Source organism: Heptranchias perlo, unplaced genomic scaffold, assembly GCF_035084215.1.
Source record: "Heptranchias perlo isolate sHepPer1 unplaced genomic scaffold, sHepPer1.hap1 HAP1_SCAFFOLD_1016, whole genome shotgun sequence".
In the NCBI taxonomy this organism is placed as follows: Eukaryota; Metazoa; Chordata; class Chondrichthyes; order Hexanchiformes; family Hexanchidae; genus Heptranchias; species Heptranchias perlo.
In genome coordinates this window covers 25,590-50,682 of record NW_027138235.1, presented here as the reverse complement: position 1 = coordinate 50,682, position 25,093 = coordinate 25,590, and the positions used below count along the sequence as shown (strand labels likewise).

Sequence of the window (25,093 nt, the reverse complement as noted above, 5' to 3'; positions counted from 1 at the left end):
AGTGAGGGGAGGGAGGGAGTTGAGGGAAGGGGGGAGGACGGGGAAGTTGGAGCGAGGAGTGAGCGGGAGGGCGGGCGTTGAGGGAAGGGCGGGACTAGGAGGTCGGGGAAGTGGTCGAGGGAGGGAGTTGAGGGAAGGGCGGGGAGGGAGTTCGATGGGCAGGGGGCGGGGGGGCAGTGTCTCACCTGTGGACGATCCCAGGCCGAGAGTGATGAGGAAGTAGAAGACGGAGGTGAGGAGACTAGGCCAGAGCCAGGTTGTAGGTTGATGTCTGCAGCTGGATGTCCAGGGTCTGGTAGAAACCGTAGAAGAGGTAGGACAGTTCTAATAAACCCTGGGGTAGGAGAGAGGGAGGCAGGAGACACCGTGAACCCACAGATTTACCTCAGGCTATCCCACCCCCTCCTCCAAACATCAGAAATAGGAGCAGGAGTCGGCCATTCGGCCCCTCGAGCCTGCTCCCCCTCGTTCTAGACTCTCCAGCCTGGGGGGGAAACAGCCTCTCAGCATCTACCCTGTCAAACCCCCCTCAGAATCGTCTTATGTTTCAAAGACGTCCCAAAGCCAATGAAGTACCTTTTTTTTTTGAAGTGCGGTCACGGTTTGTAATGTGGGAAACGCAGCAGCCAATTGGCGCACAGCAAGATCCCACAAACAGCGATGTGATTAAATCACCAGATCAGCTGGTTTTTTTTTAATTGAGGAATAAATATCGGCCTCAGGACATCGGGGAGAACTCCCCCCGGCTCTGCTCTTCTTCCAATAGTGGGCCGTGGGATCTTTTACGCCCGCCCGAGAGGGGCAGACGGGGCCCTCGGTTTAACGTCTCGTCCGAAAGACGGCCCCTCCGACAGTGCAGCACCCCCTCAGTACTGGGACCGGGGGAGTGCGGGCCTGGATTATGGGGCTCGAGTCCTAGAGTATATCCATCTCCCTCCGACAGTGCAGCACTCCCTCAGTACAGGCACCGGGGGAGTGTGGGCCTGGATTATGGGGCTCGAGTCCTAGAGTATATCCATCTCCCTCCGACAGTGCGGCACTCCCTCAGTACTGGCACCGGGGGAGTGTGGGCCTGGATTATGGGGCTCGAGTCCTAGAGTATATCCATCTACCTCCGACAGTGCGGCACTCCCTCAGTACTGGGACCGGGGAGTGTGGGCCTGGATTATGGGGCTCGAGTCCGAGAGTATATCCATCTCCCTCCGACAGTGCGGCACTCCCTCAGTACTGGGACCAGGGAGTGTGGGCCTGGATTATGGGGCTCGAGTCCTAGAGTATATCCATCTCCCTCCGACAGTGCAGCACTCCCTCAGTACTGGCACCGGGGAGTGTGGGCCTGGATTATGGGGCTCGAGTCCTAGAGTATATCCATCTCCCTCCGACAGTGCAGCACTCCCTCAGTACTGGGACCGGGGAGTGTGGGCCTGGATTATGGGGCTCGAGTCCTAGAGTATATCCATCTACCTCCGACAGTGCGGCACTCCCTCAGTACTGGCACCGGGGGAGTGTGGGCCTGGGTTATGGGGCTCGATTCCCAGCTGGGGAGGGCGTTAGTTGGCGGTCAGTTGGAATGCAAGGGGTTAATTCCGCTCCGCTGTAAAAGACTCACCGTTGCTGACAGTACGTCCAAGATGTAGTCGTAGAAACTCACCAGGCCCTTTCGTTCGGGATTATAATGTGTACAAGTATCGTTCGTCGACAGGGCAACTGAAATCAGAGACCCACAGATCAAAGCCGAGACTGTCGGGTTCCCTCCCTCCCTGTTCACTCGGGTCTCTGCCCAATCGTTGACAACGAACGTGATCGTAGTCACCCCGATGCCCGAGCTCCCAGCCACCTCGGTCTGTCACCGACGCCACCTCCCGTGGTCGAATAGCCCTCCCTGTATGGGGCTCACATACGGAGCCTCTTGGGGCGAGGTACTGGAGGAGGGGGAGGGGTGCAGGGGGCAGTGCCCGTGGGGACCCGTCCCCCAGCGAGGAGGGGGGTCGGTGCCCGTGGGGACCCGTCCCCCAGCGAGGAGGGGGGTCAGTGCCCGTGGGGACCCGGCCCCAGCGAGGAGGAGGGTCAGTGCCCGTGGGGACCCGTCCCCCAGCGAGGAGGGGGGTCAGTGCCCGTGGGGACCCGTCCCCCAGCGAGGAGGGGGGTCAGTGCCCGTGGGGACCCGTCCCCCAGCGAGGAGGGGGGTCAGTTCTCGTGGGGACCGTCCCCCAGCGAGGAGGGGGGTCAGTGCCCATGGGGACCCGTCCCCCAGCGAGGAGGAGGGGGGTCAGTGCCCGTGGAGACCCGTCCCCCAGCGAGGAGGGGGGTCAGTGCCCGTGGGGACCCATCCCCCAGCGAGGAGGGGGGTCAGTGCCCGTGGAGACCCATCCCCCAGCGAGGAGGGGGGTCAGTTCTCGTGGGGACCCGTCCCCCAGCGAGGAGGGGGGTCAGTTCTCGTGGGGACCCGTCCCCCAGCGAGGAGGGGGGTCAGTTCTCGTGGGGACCCGTCCCCCAGCGAGGAGGGGGTCAGTGCCCGTGGGGACCCGTCCCCCAGCGAGGAGGGGGGTCAGTGCCCGTGGAGACCCATCCCCCAGCGAGGAGGGGGGTCAGTGCCCGTGGAGACCCATCCCCCAGCGAGGAGGGGGGTCAGTGCCCGTGGGGACCCGTCCCCCAGCGAGGAGGGGGGTCAGTGCCCGTGGGGACCCGTCCCCCAGCGAGGAGGGGGGTCAGTGCCCGTGGGGACCCGTCCCCCAGCGAGGAGGGGGGTCAGTTCTCGTGGGGACCCGTCCCCCAGCGAGGAGGGGGGTCAGTGCCCGTGGGGACCGTCCCCCAGCGAGGAGGGGGGTCAGTGCCCGTGGGAACCCGTCCCCCAGCGAGGAGGGGGTCAGTGCCCGTGGGGACCCGTCCCCCAGCGAGGAGGGGGGTCAGTGCCCGTGGGGACCGTCCCCCAGCGAGGAGGGGGGTCAGTGCCCGTGGGGACCCGTCCCCCAGCGAGGAGGGGGGTCAGTGCCCGTGGGGACCCGTCCCCCAGCGAGGAGGGGGGTCAGTTCTCGTGGGGACCCGTCCCCCAGCGAGGAGGGGGGTCGGTGCCCGTGGGGACCCGTCCCCCAGCGAGGAGGAGGGGGGTCAGCGCCCGTGGAGACCCATCCCCCAGCGAGGAGGGGGGTCAGTTCTCGTGGGGACCCGTCCCCCAGCGAGGAGGGGGGTCAGTGCCCGTGGGGACCCGTCCCCCAGCGAGGAGGGGAGTCAGTGCCCGTGGGGACCCGTCCCCCAGCGAGGAGGGGGGTCAGTGCCCGTGGGGACCCGTCCCCCAGCGAGGAGGGGGGTCAGTGCCCGTGGGGACCCGTCCCCCAGCGAGGAGGGGGGTCAGTGCCCGTGGGGACCCGTCCCCCAGCGAGGAGGAGGGGAGTCAGTGCCCGTGGGGACCCGTCCCCCAGCGAGGAGGGGGGTCAGTGCCCGTGGGGACCCATCCCCCAGCGAGGAGGAGGGGGCCAGTACCCATCACACACAAGACAAGGGTTTAGGAACGATGCACTCCCTCCGGTTCACCTGCATTGGCGGTTTGCCTGGCCTCTCTCAGTCTTTCGCTGGTTATAACGGGGGCCACCACAAAGGCAGCGATCAGCAAGAAAGTGCAGAGGTTCATGATCACCAGGAACCGCAGGAAATTGAAATAAGATCGGATTCCAGTCCCAAAGTGACCTAGGAGGGGAGAGAGGGGGAGAAAGGTTAACAGCAAAGGTCACGTCGCCAACTGGTTGGGAGTTCGATCCGCAGTGTGGTTACACAGTGAGTGACCATCGCCCTGAATAAACAGGGACTCTGTACAGTTACACAGTGAGTGACCATCGCCCTGAATAAACAGGGACTCTGTACAGTTACACAGTGAGTGACCCTCACCCTGAATAAACAGGGACTCTGTACAGTTACACAGCGAGTGACCCTCACCCTGAATAAACAGGGACTCTGTACAGTTACACAGCGAGTGACCCTCACCCTGAATAAACAGGGACTCTGTACAGTTACACAGTGAGTGACCATCGCCCTGAATAAACAGGGACTCTGTACAGTTACACAGTGAGTGACCCTCACCCTGAATAAACAGGGACTCTGGACAGTTACACAGTGAGTGACCCTCACCCTGAATAAACAGGGACTCTGTACAGTTACACAGTGAGTGACCCTCACCCTGAATAAACAGGGACTCTGTACAGTTACACAGTGAGTGACCATCGCCCTGAATAAACAGGGACTCTGTACAGTTACACAGTGAGTGACCCTCACCCTGAATAAACAGGGACTCTGGACAGTTACACAGTGAGTGACCCTCACCCTGAATAAACAGGGACTCTGTACAGTTACACAGTGAGTGACCCTCACCCTGAATAAACAGGGACTCTGTACAGTTACACAGTGAGTGACCCTCACCCTGAATAAACAGGGACTCTGTACAGTTACACAGTGAGTGACCCTCACCCTGAATAAACAGGGACTCTGTACAGTTACCCAGTGAGTGACCCTCACCCTGAATAAACAGGGACTCTGTACAGTAACACAGTGAGTGACCCTCACCCTGAATAAACAGGGACTCTGTACAGTTACACAGCGAGTGACCCTCACCCTGAATAAACAGGGACTCTGCACAGTTACACAGTGAGTGACCCTCACCCTGAATAAACAGGGACTCTGTACAGTTACACAGTGAGTGACCCTCACCCTGAATAAACAGGGACTCTGTACAGTTACACAGTGAGTGACCCTCACCCTGAATAAACAGGGACTCTGTACAGTTACACAGTGAGTGACCCTCACCCTGAATAAACAGGGACTCTGTACAGTTACACAGTGAGTGATCCTCACCCTGAATAAACAGGGACTCTGTACAGTTACACAGTGAGTGACCCTCACCCTGAATAAACAGGGACTCTGTACAGTTACACAGCGAGTGACCCTCACCCTGAATAAACAGGGACTCTGTACAGTTACAGTGAGTGACCCTCACCCTGAATAAACAGGGACTCTGTACAGTTACACAGCGAGTGACCCTCACCCTGAATAAACAGGGACTCTGTACAGTTACACAGTGAGTGACCCTCACCCTGAATAAACAGGGACTCTGTACAGTTACACAGTGAGTGACCCTCACCCTGAATAAACAGGGACTCTGTACAGTTACACAGTGAGTGAACCTCACCCTGAATAAACAGGGACTCTGTACAGTTACAGTGAGTGACCCTCACCCTGAATAAACAGGGACTCTGTACAGTTACACAGTGAGTGACCCTCACCCTGAATAAACAGGGACTCTGTACAGTTACACAGTGAGTGACCCTCACCCTGAATAAACAGGGACTCTGTACAGTTACACAGTGAGTGACCCTCACCCTGAATAAACAGGGACTCTGTACAGTTACACAGCGAGTGACCCTCACCCTGAATAAACAGGGACTCTGTACAGTTACCCAGCGAGTGACCCTCACCCTGAATAAACAGGGACTCTGTACAGTTACACAGTGAGTGACCCTCACCCTGAATAAACAGGGACTCTGTACAGTTACACAGTGAGTGACCCTCACCCTGAATAAACAGGGACTCTGTACAGTTACACAGTGAGTGACCCTCACCCTGAATAAACAGGGACTCTGTACAGTTACACAGTGAGTGACCCTCACCCTGAATAAACAGGGACTCTGTACAGTTACACAGTGAGTGACCCTCACCCTGAATAAACAGGGACTCTGTACAGTTACACAGTGAGTGATCCTCACCCTGAATAAACAGGGACTCTGTACAGTTACACAGTGAGTGATCCTCACCCTGAATAAACAGGGACTCTGTACAGTTACACAGTGAGTGATCCTCACCCTGAATAAACAGGGACTCTGTACAGTTACAGTGAGTGACCGTCACCCTGAATAAACAGGGACTCTGTACAGTTACACAGTGAGTGATCCTCACCCTGAATAAACAGGGACTCTGTACAGTTACAGTGAGTGACCGTCACCCTGAATAAACAGGGACTCTGTACAGTTACACAGTGAGTGACCCTCACCCTGAATAAACAGGGACTCTGTACAGTTACACAGTGAGTGACCCTCACCCTGAATAAACAGGGACTCTGTACAGTTACACAGTGAGTGACCCTCACCCTGAATAAACAGGGACTCTGTACAGTTACCCAGTGAGTGACCCTCACCCTGAATAAACAGGGACTCTGTACAGTTACACAGTGAGTGACCCTCACCCTGAATAAACAGGGACTCTGTACAGTTACACAGTGAGTGACCCTCACCCTGAATAAACAGGGACTCTGTACAGTTACACAGCGAGTGACCCTCACCCTGAATAAACAGGGACTCTGTACAGTTACACAGTGAGTGATCCTCACCCTGAATAAACAGGGACTCTGTACAGTTACACAGTGAGTGACCCTCACCCTGAATAAACAGGGACTCTGTACAGTTACACAGTGAGTGACCCTCACCCTGAATAAACAGGGACTCTGTACAGTTACACAGTGAGTGACCCTCACCCTGAATAAACAGGGACTCTGTACAGTTACACAGTGAGTGACCCTCGCCCTGAATAAACAGGGACTCTGTACAGTTACACAGTGAGTGATCCTTACCCTGAATAAACAGGGACTCTGCACAGTTACACAGTGAGTGACCCTCACCCTGAATAAACAGGGACTCTGTACAGTTACACAGTGAGTGAGCCTCACCCTGAATAAACAGGGACTCTGTACAGTTACACAGCGAGTGACCCTCACCCTGAATAAACAGGGACTCTGTACAGTTACACGGAGAGTGACCCTCACTCTGAATAAACAGGGACTCTGTACAGTTACACAGTGAGTGACCCTCACCCTGAATAAACAGGGACTCTGTACAGTTACACAGTGAGTGACCCTCACCCTGAATAAACAGGGACTCTGTACAGTTACACAGTGAGTGACCCTCACCCTGAATAAACAGGGACTCTGCACAGTTACACAGTGAGTGACCCTCACCCTGAATAAACAGGGACTCTGTACAGTTACACAGTGAGTGACCCTCACCCTGAATAAACAGGGACTCTGTACAGTTACACAGTGAGTGACCCTCACCCTGAATAAACAGGGACTCTGTACAGTTACACAGTGAGTGACCCTCACCCTGAATAAACAGGGACTCTGTACAGTTACAGTGAGTGACCCTCACCCTGAATAAACAGGGACTCTGTACAGTTACACAGTGAGTGACCCTCACCCTGAATAAACAGGGACTCTGTACAGTTACACAGTGAGTGACCCTCACCCTGAATAAACAGGGACTCTGTGCAGTTACACAGCGAGTGACCCTCACCCTGAATAAACAGGGACTCTGTACAGTTACACAGTGAGTGACCCTCACCCTGAATAAACAGGGACTCTGCACAGTTACACAGTGAGTGACCCTCACCCTGAATAAACAGGGACTCTGTACAGTTACACAGCGAGTGACCCTCACCCTGAATAAACAGTGACTCTGCACAGTTACACAGTGAGTGATCCTCACCCTGAATAAACAGGGACTCTGTACAGTTACACAGTGAGTGACCCTCACCCTGAATAAACAGGGACTCTGTACAGTTACACAGCGAGTGACCCTCGCCCTGAATAAACAGGTACTCTGTACAGTTACCCAGTGAGTGACCCTCACCCTGAATAAACAGGGACTCTGTACAGTTACACAGTGAGTGACCCTCACCCTGAATAAACAGGGACTCTGTACAGTTACACAGTGAGTGACCCTCACCCTGAATAAACAGGGACTCTGTACAGTTACACAGTGAGTGACCCTCACCCTGAATAAACAGGGACTCTGTACAGTTACACAGTGAGTGACCCTCACCCTGAATAAACAGGGACTCTGTACAGTTACACAGCGAGTGACCCTCACCCTGAATAAACAGGGACTCTGTACAGTTACACAGTGAGTGACCCTCACCCTGAATAAACAGAGACTCTGTACAGTTACACAGCGAGTGACCCTCACCCTGAATAAACAGGGACTCTGTACAGTTACACAGTGAGTGACCCTCGCCCTGAATAAACAGGGACTCTGTACAGTTACACAGTGAGTGACCCTCACCCTGAATAAACAGGGACTCTGTACAGTTACACAGTGAGTGACCCTCACCCTGAATAAACAGTGACTCTGTACAGTTACACAGTGAGTGACCCTCACCCTGAATAAACAGGGACTCTGTACAGTTACACAGTGAGTGACCCTCACCCTGAATAAACAGGGACTCTGTACAGTAACACAGTGAGTGACCCTCACCCTGAATAAACAGTGACTCTGTACAGTTACACAGTGAGTGACCCTCACCCTGAATAAACAGGGACTCTGTACAGTTACACAGTGAGTGACCCTCACCCTGAATAAACAGGGACTCTGTACAGTTACCCAGTGAGTGACCCTCACCCTGAATAAACAGGGACTCTGTACAGTTACCCAGTGAGTGACCCTCACCCTGAATAAACAGGGACTCTGTACAGTTACACAGTGAGTGACCCTCACCCTGAATAAACAGGGACTCTGTACAGTTACCCAGTGAGTGACCCTCACCCTGAATAAACAGGGACTCTGTACAGTTACACAGTGAGTGACCCTCACCCTGAATAAACAGTGACTCTGTACAGTTACCCAGTGAGTGACCCTCACCCTGAATAAACAGGGACTCTGTACAGTTACACAGTGAGTGACCCTCACCCTGAATAAACAGTGACTCTGTACAGTTATACAGTGAGTGACCCTCACCCTGAATAAACAGGGACTCTGTACAGTTACACAGTGAGTGACCCTCGCCCTGAATAAACAGGGACTCTGTACAGTTACACAGTTAGTGACCCTCGCCCTGAATAAACAGGGACTCTGTACAGTTACACAGTGAGTGACCCTCGCCCTGAATAAACAGGGACTCTGTACAGTTACAGAGCGAGTGACCCTCACCCTGAATAAACAGCGACTCTGTACAGTTACACAGCGAGTGACCCTCACCCTGAATAAACAGGGACTCTGTACAGTTACACAGTGAGTGACCCTCACCCTGAATAAACAGTGACTCTGTACAGTTATACAGTGAGTGACCCTCACCCTGAATAAACAGGGACTCTGTACAGTTACACAGTGAGTGACCCTCGCCCTGAATAAACAGGGACTCTGTACAGTTACACAGTGAGTGACCCTCACCCTGAATAAACAGGGACTCTGTACAGTTACACAGTGAGTGACCCTCACCCTGAATAAACAGGGACTCTGTACAGTTGCACAGTGAGTGACCCTCGCCCTGAATAAACAGGGACTCTGTACAGTTACCCAGTGAGTGACCCTCGCCCTGAATAAACAGGGACTCTGTACAGTTACACAGTGAGTGATCCTCACCCTGAATAAACAGGGACTCAGTACAGTTACACAGTGAGTGACCCTCACCCTGAATAAACAGGGACTCTGTACAGTTACACAGTGAGTGACCCTCACCCTGAATAAACAGAGACTCTGTACAGTTACACAGTGAGTGACCCTCACCCTGAATAAACAGAGACTCTTTACAGTTACACAGTGAGTGACCCTCGCCCTGAATAAACAGGGACTCTGTACAGTTACACAGTGAGTGACCCTCACCCTGAATAAACAGGGACTCTGTGCAGTTATACAGTGAGTGACCCTCACCCTGAATAAACAGTGACTCTGTACAGTTACACAGTGAGTGATCCTCGCCCTGAATAAACAGGGACTCTGTACAGTTACACAGTGAGTGACCCTCACCCTGAATAAACAGGGACTCTGTACAGTTACACAGTGAGTGACCCTCACCCTGAATAAACAGAGACTCTGTACAGTTACACAGTGAGTGACCCTCACCCTGAATAAACAGGGACTCTGTACAGTTACACAGTGAGTGACCCTCACCCTGAATAAACAGGGACTTTGTACAGTTACACAGTGAGTGACCCTCACCCTGAATAAACAGGGACTCTGTACAGTTACACAGTGAGTGACCCTCACCCTGAATAAACAGGGACTCTGTACAGTTACACAGTGAGTGACCCTCACCCTGAATAAACAGGGACTCTGTACAGTTACACAGTGAGTGACCCTCACCCTGAATAAACAGGGACTCTGTACAGTTACACAGTGAGTGACCCTCGCCCTGAATAAACAGTGACTCTGTACAGTTAAACAGTGAGTGACCCTCACCCTGAATAAACAGAGACTCTGTACAGTTACACAGTGAGTGACCCTCGCCCTGAATAAACAGGGACTCTGTACAGTTACCCAGTGAGTGACCCTCACCCTGAATAAACAGGGACTCTGTACAGTTACACAGTGAGTGACCCTCACCCTGAATAAACAGTGACTCTGTACAGTTACCCAGTGAGTGACCCTCACCCTGAATAAACAGGGACTCTGTACAGTTACACAGTGAGTGACCCTCGCCCTGAATAAACAGGGACTCTGTACAGTTACACAGTGAGTGACCCTCATCCTGAATAAACAGGGACTCTGTACAGTTACACAGTGAGTGACCCTCACCCTGAATAAACAGGGATTCTGTACAGTTAAACAGTGAGTGACCCTCGCCCTGAATAAACAGGGACTCTGTACAGTTACCCAGTGAGTGACCCTCGCCCTGAATAAACAGGGACTCTGTACCGTTACACAGTGAGTGACCCTCACCCTGAATAAACAGAGACTCTGTACAGTTACACAGTGAGTGACCCTCACCCTGAATAAACAGGGACTCTGTACAGTTACACAGTGAGTGACCCTCACCCTGAATAAACAGGGACTCTGTACAGTTACACAGTGAGTGACCCTCACCCTGAATAAACAGGGACTCTGTACAGTTACACAGTGAGTGACCCTCACCCTGAATAAACAGGGACTCTGTACAGTTACACAGTGAGTGACCCTCGCCCTGAATAAACAGTGACCCTGTACAGTTACACAGTGAGTGACCCTCGCCCTGAATAAACAGGGACTCTGTACAGTTACACAGTGAGTGACCCTCACCCTGAATAAACAGGGACTCTGTACAGTTACACAGTGAGTGACCCTCACCCTGAATAAACAGGGACTCTGTACAGTTAAACAGTGAGTGACCCTCACCCTGAATAAACAGGGACTCTGTACAGTTACACAGTGAGTGACCCTCGCCCTGAATAAACAGGGACTCTGTACAGTTACACAGTGAGTGATCCTCACCCTGAATAAACAGGGACTCTGTACAGTTACACAGTGAGTGACCCTCGCCCTGAATAAACAGTGACTCTGTACAGTTAAACAGTGAGTGACCCTCACCCTGAATAAACAGAGACTCTGTACAGTTACACAGTGAGTGACCCTCGCCCTGAATAAACAGGGACTCTGTACAGTTACACAGTGAGTGACCCTCACCCTGAATAAACAGGGACTCTGTACAGTTACACAGTGAGTGACCCTCACCCTGAATAAACAGGGACTCTGTACAGTTACACAGTGAGTGACCCTCACCCTGAATAAACAGGGACTCTGTACAGTTACACAGCGAGTGACCCTCACCCTGAATAAACAGGGACTCTGTACAGTTACACAGTGACCCTCACCCTGAATAAACAGGGACTCTGTACAGTTACACAGTGAGTGACCCTCACCCTGAATAAACAGGGACTCTGTACAGTTACACAGTGAGTGACCCTCACCCTGAATAAACAGGGACTCTGTACAGTTACACAGCGAGTGACCCTCACCCTGAATAAACAGGGACTCTGTACAGTTACACAGCGAGTGACCCTCACCCTGAATAAACAGGGACTCTGTACAGTTACACAGCGAGTGACCCTCACCCTGAATAAACAGGGACTCTGTACAGTTACCCAGTGAGTGACCCTCACCCTGAATAAACAGGGACTCTGTACAGTTACACAGTGAGTGACCCTCACCCTGAATAAACAGGGACTCTGTACAGTTACACAGTGAGTGACCCTCACCCTGAATAAACAGGGACTCTGTACAGTTACAGTGAGTGACCCTCACACTGAATAAACAGGGACTCTGTACAGTTACACAGCGAGTGACCCTCACCCTGAATAAACAGGGACTCTGTACAGTTACAGTGAGTGACCCTCACACTGAATAAACAGGGACTCTGTACAGTTACACAGTGAGTGACCCTCACCCTGAATAAACAGGGACTCTGTACAGTTACCCAGTGAGTGATCCTCACCCTGAATAAACAGGGACTCTGTACAGTTACACAGTGAGTGACCCTCACCCTGAATAAACAGGGACTCTGTACAGTTACACAGTGAGTGACCCTCACCCTGAATAAACAGGGACTCTGTACAGTTACACAGTGAGTGACCCTCACTCTGAATAAACAGGGACTCTGTACAGTTACACAGTGAGTGACCCTCACCCTGAATAAACAGGGACTCTGTACAGTTACCCAGTGAGTGACCCTCACCCTGAATAAACAGGGACTCTGTACAGTTACCCAGTGAGTGACCCTCACCCTGAATAAACAGGGACTCTGTACAGTTACACAGTGAGTGACCCTCACCCTGAATAAACAGGGACTCTGTACAGTTACCCAGTGAGTGACCCTCACCCTGAATAAACAGGGACTCTGTACAGTTACACAGTGAGTGATCCTCACCCTGAATAAACAGGGACTCTGTACAGTTACACAGTGAGTGACCCTCACCCTGAATAAACAGTGACTCTGTACAGTTACACAGTGAGTGACCCTCACCCTGAATAAACAGGGACTCTGTACAGTTACACAGTGAGTGACCCTCACCCTGAATAAACAGGGACTCTGTACAGTTACAGTGAGTGACCCTCACACTGAATAAACAGGGACTCTGTACAGTTACACAGTGAGTGACCCTCACCCTGAATAAACAGGGACTCTGTACAGTTACACAGTGAGTGATCCTCACCCTGAATAAACAGGGACTCTGTACAGTTACACAGTGAGTGACCCTCACCCTGAATAAACAGGGACTCTGTACAGTTACACAGTGAGTGACCCTCACCCTGAATAAACAGGGACTCTGTACAGTTACACAGCGAGTGACCCTCACCCTGAATAAACAGGGACTCTGTACAGTTACACAGCGAGTGACCCTCACCCTAAATAAACAGGGACTCTGTACAGTTACACAGTGAGTGACCCTCACCCTGAATAAACAGGGACTCTGTACAGTTACACAGCGAGTGACCCTCACCCTGAATAAACAGGGACTCTGTACAGTTACACAGTGAGTAACCCTCACCCTGAATAAACAGGGACTCTGTACAGTTACACAGCGAGTGACCCTCACCCAGAATAAACAGGGACTCTGCACAGTTACACAGTGAGTGACCCTCACCCTGAATAAACAGGGACTCTGTACAGTTACAGTGAGTGACCCTCACCCTGAATAAACAGGGACTCTGTACAGTTACACAGTGAGTGACCCTCACCCTGAATAAACAGGGACTCTGTACAGTTACACAGTGAGTGACCCTCACCCTGAATAAACAGGGACTCTGTACAGTTACCCAGTGAGTGACCCTCACCCTGAATAAACAGGGACTCTGTACAGTTACCCAGTGAGTGACCCTCACCCTGAATAAACAGGGACTCTGTACAGTTACCCAGTGAGTGACCCTCACCCTGAATAAACAGGGACTCTGTACAGTTACACAGTGAGTGACCCTCACCCTGAATAAACAGGGACTCTGTACAGTTACACAGTGAGTGACCCTCACCCTGAATAAACAGTGACTCTGTACAGTTGCACAGTGAGTGACCCTCACCCTGAATAAACAGGGACTCTGTACAGTTACACAGTGAGTGACCCCCACCCTGAATAAACAGGGACTCTGTACAGTTACACAGTGAGTGATCCTCACCCTGAATAAACAGGGACCCTGTACAGTTACACAGTGAGTGACCCTCACCCTGAATAAACAGGGACTCTGTACAGTTACACAGTGAGTGACCCTCACCCTGAATAAACAGGGACTCTGTACAGTTACACAGCGAGTGACCCTCACCCTGAATAAACAGGGACTCTGTACAGTTACACAGTGAGTAACCCTCACCCTGAATAAACAGGGACTCTGTACAGTTACACAGCGAGTGACCCTCACCCTGAATAAACAGTGACTCTGTACAGTTACACAGTGAGTGACCCTCACCCTGAATAAACAGGGACTCTGTACAGTTACACAGTGAGTGACCCTCACCCTGAATAAACAGGGACTCTGTACAGTTACACAGTGAGTGACCCTCACCCTGAATAAACAGTGACTCTGTACATTTACACAGTGAGTGACCCTCACCCTGAATAAACAGTGACTCTGTACAGTTACACAGTGAGTGACCCTCACCCTGAATAAACAGGGACTCTGTACAGTTACACAGTGAGTGACCCTCACCCTGAATAAACAGGGACTCTGTACAGTTACACAGTGAGTGACCCTCACCCTGAATAAACAGAGACTCTGTACAGTTACACAGTGAGTGACCCTCACCCTGAATAAACAGAGACTCTGTACAGTTACACAGTGAGTGACCCTCACCCTGAATAAACAGGGACTCTGTACAGTTACACAGTGAGTGACCCTCACCCTGAATAAACAGAGACTCTGTACAGTTACACAGTGAGTGACCCTCACCCTGAATAAACACTGACTCTGTACAGTTACACAGTGAGTGACCCTCACCCTGAATAAACAGTGACTCTGTACAGTTACACAGCGAGTGACCCTCACCCTGAATAAACAGGGACTCTGTACAGTTACACAGCGAGTGACCCTCACCCTGAATAAACAGGGACTCTGTACAGTTACACAGCGAGTGACCCTCACCCTGAATAAACAGGGACTCTGTACAGTTACACAGTGAGTGACCCTCACCCTGAATAAACAGGGACTCTGTACAGTTACACAGTGAGTGACCCTCACCCTGAATAAACAGGGACTCTGTACAGTTACACAGTGAGTGACCCTCACCCTGAATAAACAGGGACTCTGTACAGTTACACAGTGAGTGACCCTCACCCTGAATAAACAGGGACTCTGTACAGTTGCACAGTGAGTGACCCTCACCCTGAATAAACAGGGACTCTGTACAGTTACACAGTGAGTGACCCTCGCCCTGAATAAACAGGGACTCTGTACAGTTACACAGTGAGTGACCCTCGCCCTGAATAAACAGGGACTCTGTACAGTTACACAGTGAGTGACCCTCACCCTGAATAAACAGGGACTCTGTACAGTTACACAGCGAGTGACCGTCACCCTGAATAAACAGGGACTCTGTACAGTTACACAGTGAGTGACCCTCACCCTGAATAAACAGGGACTCTGTACAGTTACACAGTGAGTGACCCTCACCCTGAATAAACAGGGACTCTGTACAGTTACACAGCGAGTGACCCTCACCCTGAATAAACAGGGACTCTGTACAGTTACACAGCGAGTGACCCTCACCCTAAATAAACAGGGACTCTGTACAGTTACACAGTGAGTGACCCTCACCCTGAATAAACAGGGACTCTGTACAGTTACACAGTGAGTGACCCTCACCCTGAATAAACAGGGACTCTGTACAGTTACCCAGTGAGTGACCCTCACCCTGAATAAACAGGGACTCTGTACAGTTACAGTGAGTGACCCTCACCCTGAATAAACAGGGACTCTGTACAGTTACACAGCGAGTGACCCTCACCCTGAATAAACAGAGACTCTGTACAGTTACACAGTGAGTGACCCTCACCCTGAATAAACAGGGACTCTGTACAGTTACACAGTGAGTGACCCTCACCCTGAATAAACAGGGACTCTGTACAGTTACAGTGAGTGACCCTCACCCTGAATAAACAGGGACTCTGTACAGTTACACAGTGAGTGATCCTCACCCTGAATAAACAGGGACTCTGTACAGTTACAGTGAGTGACCCTCACCCTGAATAAACAGGGACTCTGCACAGTTACACAGCGAGTGACCCTCACCCTGAATAAACAGAGACTCTGTACAGTTACACAGTGAGTGACCCTCACCCTGAATAAACAGGGACTCTGTACAGTTACACAGTGAGTGACCCTCACCCTGAATAAACAGGAACTCTGTACAGTTACAGTGAGTGACCCTCACCGTGAATAAACAGGGACTCTTTACAGTTACACAGTGAGTGACCCTCACCCTGAATAAACAGGGACTCTGTACAGTTACACAGTGAGTGACCCTCACCCTGAATAAACAGAGACTCTGTACAGTTACACAGTGAGTGACCCTCACCCTGAATAAACAGAGACTCTGTACAGTTACACAGTGAGTGACCCTCACCCTGAATAAACAGGGACTCTGTACAGTTACACAGTGAGTGACCCTCACCCTGAATAAACAGAGACTCTGTACAGTTACACAGTGAGTGACCCTCACCCTGAATAAACAGGGACTCTGTACAGTTACACAGTGAGTGACCCTCACCCTGAATAAACATGGACTCTGTACAGTTACACAGTGAGTGACCCTCACCCTGAATAAACAGGGACTCTGTACAGTTACACAGCGAGTGACCCTCGCCCTGAATAAACAGGGACTCTGTACAGTTACACAGTGAGTGACCCTCACCCTGAATAAACAGGGACTCTGTACAGTTACACAGCGAGTGACCCTCACCCTGAATAAACAGGGACTCTTTACAGTTGCACAGCGAGTGACCCTCACCCTGAATAAACAGGGACTCTGTACAGTTACACAGCGAGTGACCCTCACCCTAAATAAACAGGGACTCTGTACAGTTACCCAGTGAGTGACCCTCACCCTGAATAAACAGGGACTCTGTACAGTTACCCAGTGAGTGACCCTCACCCTGAATAAACAGGGACTCTGTACAGTTACCCAGTGAGTGACCCTCACCCTGAATAAACAGGGACTCTGTACAGTTACACAGTGAGTGACCCTCACCCTGAATAAACAGGGACTCTGTACAGTTACACAGTGAGTGACCCTCACCCTGAATAAACAGTGACTCTGTACAGTTGCACAGTGAGTGACCCTCACCCTGAATAAACAGGGACTCTGTACAGTTACACAGTGAGTGAACCCCACCCTGAATAAACAGGGACTCTGTACAGTTACACAGTGAGTGATCCTCACCCTGAATAAACAGGGACCCTGTACAGTTACACAGTGAGTGACCCTCACCCTGAATAAACAGGGACTCTGTACAGTTACACAGTGAGTGACCCTCACCCTGAATAAACAGGGACTCTGTACAGTTACACAGCGAGTGACCCTCACCCTGAATAAACAGGGACTCTGTACAGTTACACAGTGAGTGACCCTCACCCTGAATAAACAGGGACTCTGTACAGTAACAGTGAGTGACCCTCACCCTGAATAAACAGGGACTCTGTACAGTTACACAGTGAGTGACCCTCACCCTGAATAAACAGTGACTCTGTACAGTTACACAGTGAGTGACCCCCACCCTGAATAAACAGGGACTCTGTACAGTAACACAGTGAGTGACCCTCACCCTGAATAAACAGGGACTCTGTACAGTTACACAGTGAGTGACCCTCACCCTGAATAAACAGGGACTCTGTACAGTTACACAGTGAGTGACCCTCACCCTGAATAAACAGTGACTCTGTACATTTACACAGTGAGTGACCCTCACCCTGAATAAACAGTGACTCTGTACAGTTACACAGTGAGTGACCCTCACCCTGAATAAACAGGGACTCTGTACAGTTACACAGTGAGTGACCCTCACCCTGAATAAACAGGGACTCTGTACAGTTACACAGTGAGTGACCCTCACCCTGAATAAACAGAGACTCTGTACAGTTACACAGTGAGTGACCCTCACCCTGAATAAACAGAGACTCTGTACAGTTACACAGTGAGTGACCCTCACCCTGAATAAACAGGGACTCTGTACAGTTACACAGTGAGTGACCCTCACCCTGAATAAACAGAGACTCTGTACAGTTACACAGTGAGTGACCCTCACCCTGAATAAACACTGACTCTGTACAGTTACACAGTGAGTGACCCTCACCCTGAATAAACAGTGACTCTGTACAGTTACACAGCGAGTGACCCTCACCCTGAATAAACAGGGACTCTGTACAGTTACACAGCGAGTGACCCTCACCCTGAATAAACAGGGACTCTGTACAGTTACACAGTGAGTGACCCTCACCCTGAATAAACAGGGACTCTGTACAGTTACACAGTGAGTGACCCTCACCCTGAATAAACAGGGACTCTGTACAGTTGCACAGTGAGTGACCCTCACCCTGAATAAACAGGGACTCTGTACAGTTACACAGTGAGTGACCCTCGCCCTGAATAAACAGGGACTCTGTACAGTTACACAGTGAGTGACCCTCGCCCTGAATAAACAGGGACTCTGTACAGTTACACAGTGAGTGACCCTCACCCTGAATAAACAGGGACTCTGTACAGTTACACAGCGAGTGACCGTCACCCTGAATAAACAGGGACTCTGTACAGTTACACAGTGAGTGACCCTCACCCTGAATAAACAGGGACTCTGTACAGTTACACAGTGAGTGACCCTCACCCTGAATAAACAGGGCCTCTGTACAGTTACACAGCGAGTGACCCTCACCCTGAATAAACAGGGACTCTGTACAGTTACACAGCGAGTGACCCTCACCCTAAATAAACAGGGACTCTGTACAGTTACACAGTGAGTGACCCTCACCCTGAATAAACAGGGACTCTGTACAGTTACACAGTGAGTGACCCTCACCCTGAATAAACAGGGACTCTGTACAGTTACCCAGTGAGTGACCCTCACCCTGAATAAACAGGGACTCTGTACAGTTACAGTGAGTGACCCTCACCCTGAATAAACAGGGACTCTGTACAGTTACACAGCGAGTGACCCTCACCCTGAATAAACAGAGACTCTGTACAGTTACACAGTGAGTGACCCTCACCCTGAATAAACAGGGACTCTGTACAGTTACACAGTGAGTGACCCTCACCCTGAATAAACAGGGACTCTGTACAGTTACAGTGAGTGACCCTCACCCTGAATAAACAGGGACTCTGTACAGTTACACAGTGAGTGATCCTCACCCTGAATAAACAGGGACTCTGTACAGTTACAGTGAGTGACCCTCACCCTGAATAAACAGGGACTCTGCACAGTTACACAGCGAGTGACCCTCACCCTGAATAAACAGAGACTCTGTACAGTTACACAGTGAGTGACCCTCACCCTGAATAAACAGGGACTCTGTACAGTTACACAGTGAGTGACCCTCACCCTGAATAAACAGGAACTCTGTACAGTTACAGTGAGTGACCCTCACCGTGAATAAACAGGGACTCTTTACAGTTACACAGTGAGTGACCCTCACCCTGAATAAACAGGGACTCTGTACAGTTACACAGTGAGTGACCCTCACCCTGAATAAACAGAGACTCTGTACAGTTACACAGTGAGTGACCCTCACCCTGAATAAACAGAGACTCTGTACAGTTACACAGTGAGTGACCCTCACCCTGAATAAACAGGGACTCTGTACAGTTACACAGTGAGTGACCCTCACCCTGAATAAACAGAGACTCTGTACAGTTACACAGTGAGTGACCCTCACCCTGAATAAACAGGGACTCTGTACAGTTACACAGTGAGTGACCCTCACCCTGAATAAACATGGACTCTGTACAGTTACACAGTGAGTGACCCTCACCCTGAATAAACAGGGACTCTGTACAGTTACACAGCGAGTGACCCTCGCCCTGAATAAACAGGGACTCTGTACAGTTACACAGTGAGTGACCCTCACCCTGAATAAACAGGGACTCTGTACAGTTACACAGCGAGTGACCCTCACCCTGAATAAACAGGGACTCTTTACAGTTACACAGCGAGTGACCCTCACCCTGAATAAACAGGGACTCTGTACAGTTACACAGCGAGTGACCCTCACCCTAAATAAACAGGGACTCTGTACAGTTACACAGTGAGTGACCCTCACCCTGAATAAACAGGGACTCTGTACAGTTACACAGCGAGTGACCCTCACCCTGAATAAACAGGGACTCTGTACAGTTACACAGCGAGTGACCCTCACCCTAAATAAACAGGGACTCTGTACAGTTACACAGTGAGTGACCCTCACCCTGAATAAACAGAGACTCTGTACAGTTACACAGTGAGTGACCCTCACCCTGAATAAACAGAGACTCTGTACAGTTACACAGGGAGTGACCCTCACCCTGAATAAACAGGGACTCTGTACAGTTACACAGCGAGTGACCCTCACCCTGAATAAACAGGGACTCTGTACAGTTACACAGCGAGTGACTCTCACACTGAATAAACAGGGACTCTGTACAGTTACACAGTGAGTGACCCTCACCCTGAATAAACAGGGACTCTGTACAGTTACACAGTGAGTGACCCTCACCCTGAATAAACAGGGACTCTGTACAGTTACACAGTGAGTGACCCTCACCCTGAATAAACAGGGACTCTGTACAGTTACACAGTGAGTGACCCTCACCCTGAATAAACAGGGACTCTGCACAGTTACACAGCGAGTGACCCTCACCCTGAATAAACAGAGACTCTGTACAGTTACACAGTGAGTGACCCTCACCCTGAATAAACAGGGACTCTGTACAGTTACACAGTGAGTGACCCTCACCCTGAATAAACAGGGACTCTGTACAGTTACACAGTGAGTGACCCTCACCCTGAATAAACAGGGACTCTGTACAGTTACACAGTGAGTGACCCTCACCCTGAATAAACAGGGACTCTGTACAGTTACACAGCGAGTGACCCTCACCCTGAATAAACAGTGACTCTGTACAGTTACACAGTGAGTGACCCTCACCCTGAATAAACAGGGACTCTGTACAGTTACACAGTGAGTGACCCTCACCCTGAATAAACAGGGACTCTGTACAGTTACACAGTGAGTGACCCTCACCCTGAATAAACAGGGACTCTGTACAGTTACACAGTGAGTGATCCTCACCCTGAATAAACAGTGACTCTGTACAGTTACACAGTGAGTGACCCTCACCCTGAATAAACAGGGACTCTGTACAGTTACACACTGAGTGACCCTCACCCTGAATAAACAGGGACTCTGTAGAGTTACGCAGTGAGTGACCCTCACCCTGAATAAACAGGGACTCTGTACAGTTACCCAGTGAGTGACCCTCACCCTGAATAAACAGGGACTCTGTACAGTTGCACAGTGAGTGACCCTCACCCTGAATAAACAGGGACTCTGTACAGTTACACAGTGAGTGACCCTCACCCTGAATAAACAGGGACTCTGTACAGTTGCACAGTGAGTGACCCTCACCCTGAATAAACAGGGACTCTGTACAGTTACACAGTGAGTGACCCTCGCCCTGAATAAACAGGGACTCTGTACAGTTACACAGTGAGTGACACTCGCCCTGAATAAACAGGGACTCTGTACAGTTACACAGTGAGTGACCCTCACCCTGAATAAACAGGGACTCTGTACAGTTACACAGCGAGTGACCGTCACCCTGAATAAACAGGGACTCTGTACAGTTACACAGCGAGTGACCCTCACCCTGAATAAACAGGGACTCTGTACAGTTACACAGCGAGTGACCCTCACCCTAAATAAACAGGGACTCTGTACAGTTACACAGTGAGTGACCCTCACCCTGAATAAACAGGGACTCTGTACAGTTACACAGTGAGTGACCCTCACCCTGAATAAACAGGGACTCTGTACAGTTACCCAGTGAGTGACCCTCACCCTGAATAAACAGGGACTCTGTACAGTTACACAGTGAGTGACCCTCACCCTGAATAAACAGGGACTCTGTACAGTTACCCAGTGAGTGACCCTCACCCTGAATAAACAGGGACTCTGTACAGTTACCCAGTGAGTGACCCTCACCCTGAATAAACAGGGACTCTGTACAGTTACACAGTGAGTGACCCTCACCCTGAATAAACAGGGACTCTGTACAGTTACACAGTGAGTGACCCTCACCCTGAATAAACAGGGACTCTGTACAGTTACACAGCGAGTGACCCTCACCCTGAATAAACAGGGACTCTGTACAGTTACACAGTGAGTGACCCTCACCCTGAATAAACAGAGACTCTGTACAGTTACACAGCGAGTGACCCTCACCCTGAATAAACAGGGACTCTGTACAGTTACACAGCGAGTGACCCTCGCCCTGAATAAACAGGGACTCTGTACAGTTACACAGTGAGTGACCCTCACCCTGAATAAACAGGGACTCTGTACAGTTACACAGCGAGTGACCCTCACCCTGAATAAACAGGGACTCTTTACAGTTACACAGCGAGTGACCCTCACCCTGAATAAACAGGGACTCTGTACAGTTACACAGCGAGTGACCCTCACCCTAAATAAACAGGGACTCTGTACAGTTACACAGTGAGTGACCCTCACCCTGAATAAACAGGGACTCTGTACAGTTACACAGCGAGTGACCCTCACCCTGAATAAACAGGGACTCTGTACAGTTACACAGCGAGTGACCCTCACCCTAAATAAACAGGGACTCTGTACAGTTACACAGTGAGTGACCCTCACCCTGAATAAACAGAGACTCTGTACAGTTACACAGTGAGTGACCCTCACCCTGAATAAACAGAGACTCTGTACAGTTACACAGGGAGTGACCCTCACCCTGAATAAACAGGGACTCTGTACAGTTACACAGCGAGTGACCCTCACCCTGAATAAACAGGGACTCTGTACAGTTACACAGCGAGTGACTCTCACACTGAATAAACAGGGACTCTGTACAGTTACACAGTGAGTGACCCTCACCCTGAATAAACAGGGACTCTGTACAGTTACACAGTGAGTGACCCTCACCCTGAATAAACAGGGACTCTGTACAGTTACACAGTGAGTGACCCTCACCCTGAATAAACAGGGACTCTGTACAGTTACACAGTGAGTGACCCTCACCCTGAATAAACAGGGACTCTGCACAGTTACACAGCGAGTGACCCTCACCCTGAATAAACAGAGACTCTGTACAGTTACACAGTGAGTGACCCTCACCCTGAATAAACAGGGACTCTGTACAGTTACACAGTGAGTGACCCTCACCCTGAATAAACAGGGACTCTGTACAGTTACACAGTGAGTGACCCTCACCCTGAATAAACAGGGACTCTGTACAGTTACACAGTGAGTGACCCTCACCCTGAATAAACAGGGACTCTGTACAGTTACACAGCGAGTGACCCTCACCCTGAATAAACAGTGACTCTGTACAGTTACACAGTGAGTGACCCTCACCCTGAATAAACAGGGACTCTGTACAGTTACACAGTGAGTGACCCTCACCCTGAATAAACAGGGACTCTGTACAGTTACACAGTGAGTGACCCTCACCCTGAATAAACAGGGACTCTGTACAGTTACACAGTGAGTGATCCTCACCCTGAATAAACAGTGACTCTGTACAGTTACACAGTGAGTGACCCTCACCCTGAATAAACAGGGACTCTGTACAGTTACACACTGAGTGACCCTCACCCTGAATAAACAGGGACTCTGTAGAGTTACGCAGTGAGTGACCCTCACCCTGAATAAACAGGGACTCTGTACAGTTACCCAGTGAGTGACCCTCACCCTGAATAAACAGGGACTCTGTACAGTTGCACAGTGAGTGACCCTCACCCTGAATAAACAGGGACTCTGTACAGTTACACAGTGAGTGACCCTCACCCTGAATAAACAGGGACTCTGTACAGTTGCACAGTGAGTGACCCTCACCCTGAATAAACAGGGACTCTGTACAGTTACACAGTGAGTGACCCTCGCCCTGAATAAACAGGGACTCTGTACAGTTACACAGTGAGTGACACTCGCCCTGAATAAACAGGGACTCTGTACAGTTACACAGTGAGTGACCCTCACCCTGAATAAACAGGGACTCTGTACAGTTACACAGCGAGTGACCGTCACCCTGAATAAACAGGGACTCTGTACAGTTACACAGCGAGTGACCCTCACCCTGAATAAACAGGGACTCTGTACAGTTACACAGCGAGTGACCCTCACCCTAAATAAACAGGGACTCTGTACAGTTACACAGTGAGTGACCCTCACCCTGAATAAACAGGGACTCTGTACAGTTACACAGTGAGTGACCCTCACCCTGAATAAACAGGGACTCTGTACAGTTACCCAGTGAGTGACCCTCACCCTGAATAAACAGGGACTCTGTACAGTTACACAGTGAGTGACCCTCACCCTGAATAAACAGGGACTCTGTACAGTTACCCAGTGAGTGACCCTCACCCTGAATAAACAGGGACTCTGTACAGTTACCCAGTGAGTGACCCTCACCCTGAATAAACAGGGACTCTGTACAGTTACACAGTGAGTGACCCTCACCCTGAATAAACAGGGACTCTGTACAGTTACACAGTGAGTGACCCTCACCCTGAATAAACAGGGACTCTGTACAGTTACACAGCGAGTGACCCTCACCCTGAATAAACAGGGACTCTGTACAGTTACACAGTGAGTGACCCTCACCCTGAATAAACAGAGACTCTGTACAGTTACACAGCGAGTGACCCTCACCCTGAATAAACAGGGACTCTGTACAGTTACACAGCGAGTGACCCTCACCCTGAATAAACAGGGACTCTGTACAGTTACACAGTGAGTGATCCTGACCCTGCTGAATATAATATATTAGTGAGGGGGACATACCTTCAATCTGATGCAGTGAAACCTTCCATATCTCTACGTACGACAAAACATTCCTCGACTCGGTCAAGAGATGCCTCAGCAATTTGCGATGATTTGGCAGCCACGTCTGCAAACTGTTCATCGCAACACTGTGCTCACTGCGCCTCCGTCTGTGGGTAGCACATGCCTTCCTCTTAAACCCCTCCAATTCCAATTCCACTTTTCCCTAAAACCCAGTCTCCCCCATCAGAGAGGGAGAGAGAGAGAGAGAGACAGGAGACCCTTTCTCCCCTCTGTCTGGCGCTGGATTTGAACGCCAGAATGCAGAGAGGGTGAGAGGGCCGTATCTGACTCAC

The 25,093-nt window shown here is 50.7% G+C and overlaps 1 protein-coding gene across 1 annotated transcript; it reads right to left on the bottom strand.

The window, feature by feature from the left end:
- Positions 1–241: 241 nt before the first annotated feature.
- LOC137307497 (transmembrane channel-like protein 7) lies at positions 242–24,879 on the bottom strand. Its single transcript, XM_067976838.1, has 4 exons — positions 24,759–24,879; positions 3,532–3,684; positions 1,610–1,707; positions 242–334 (listed from the first exon to the last, which is right to left on the bottom strand). The coding sequence occupies exons 1-4, from the start codon at positions 24,877–24,879 to the stop codon at positions 242–244; spliced, it is 465 nt and encodes a 154-aa protein (XP_067832939.1).
- Between the last annotated feature and the right edge of the window lie 214 nt (positions 24,880–25,093).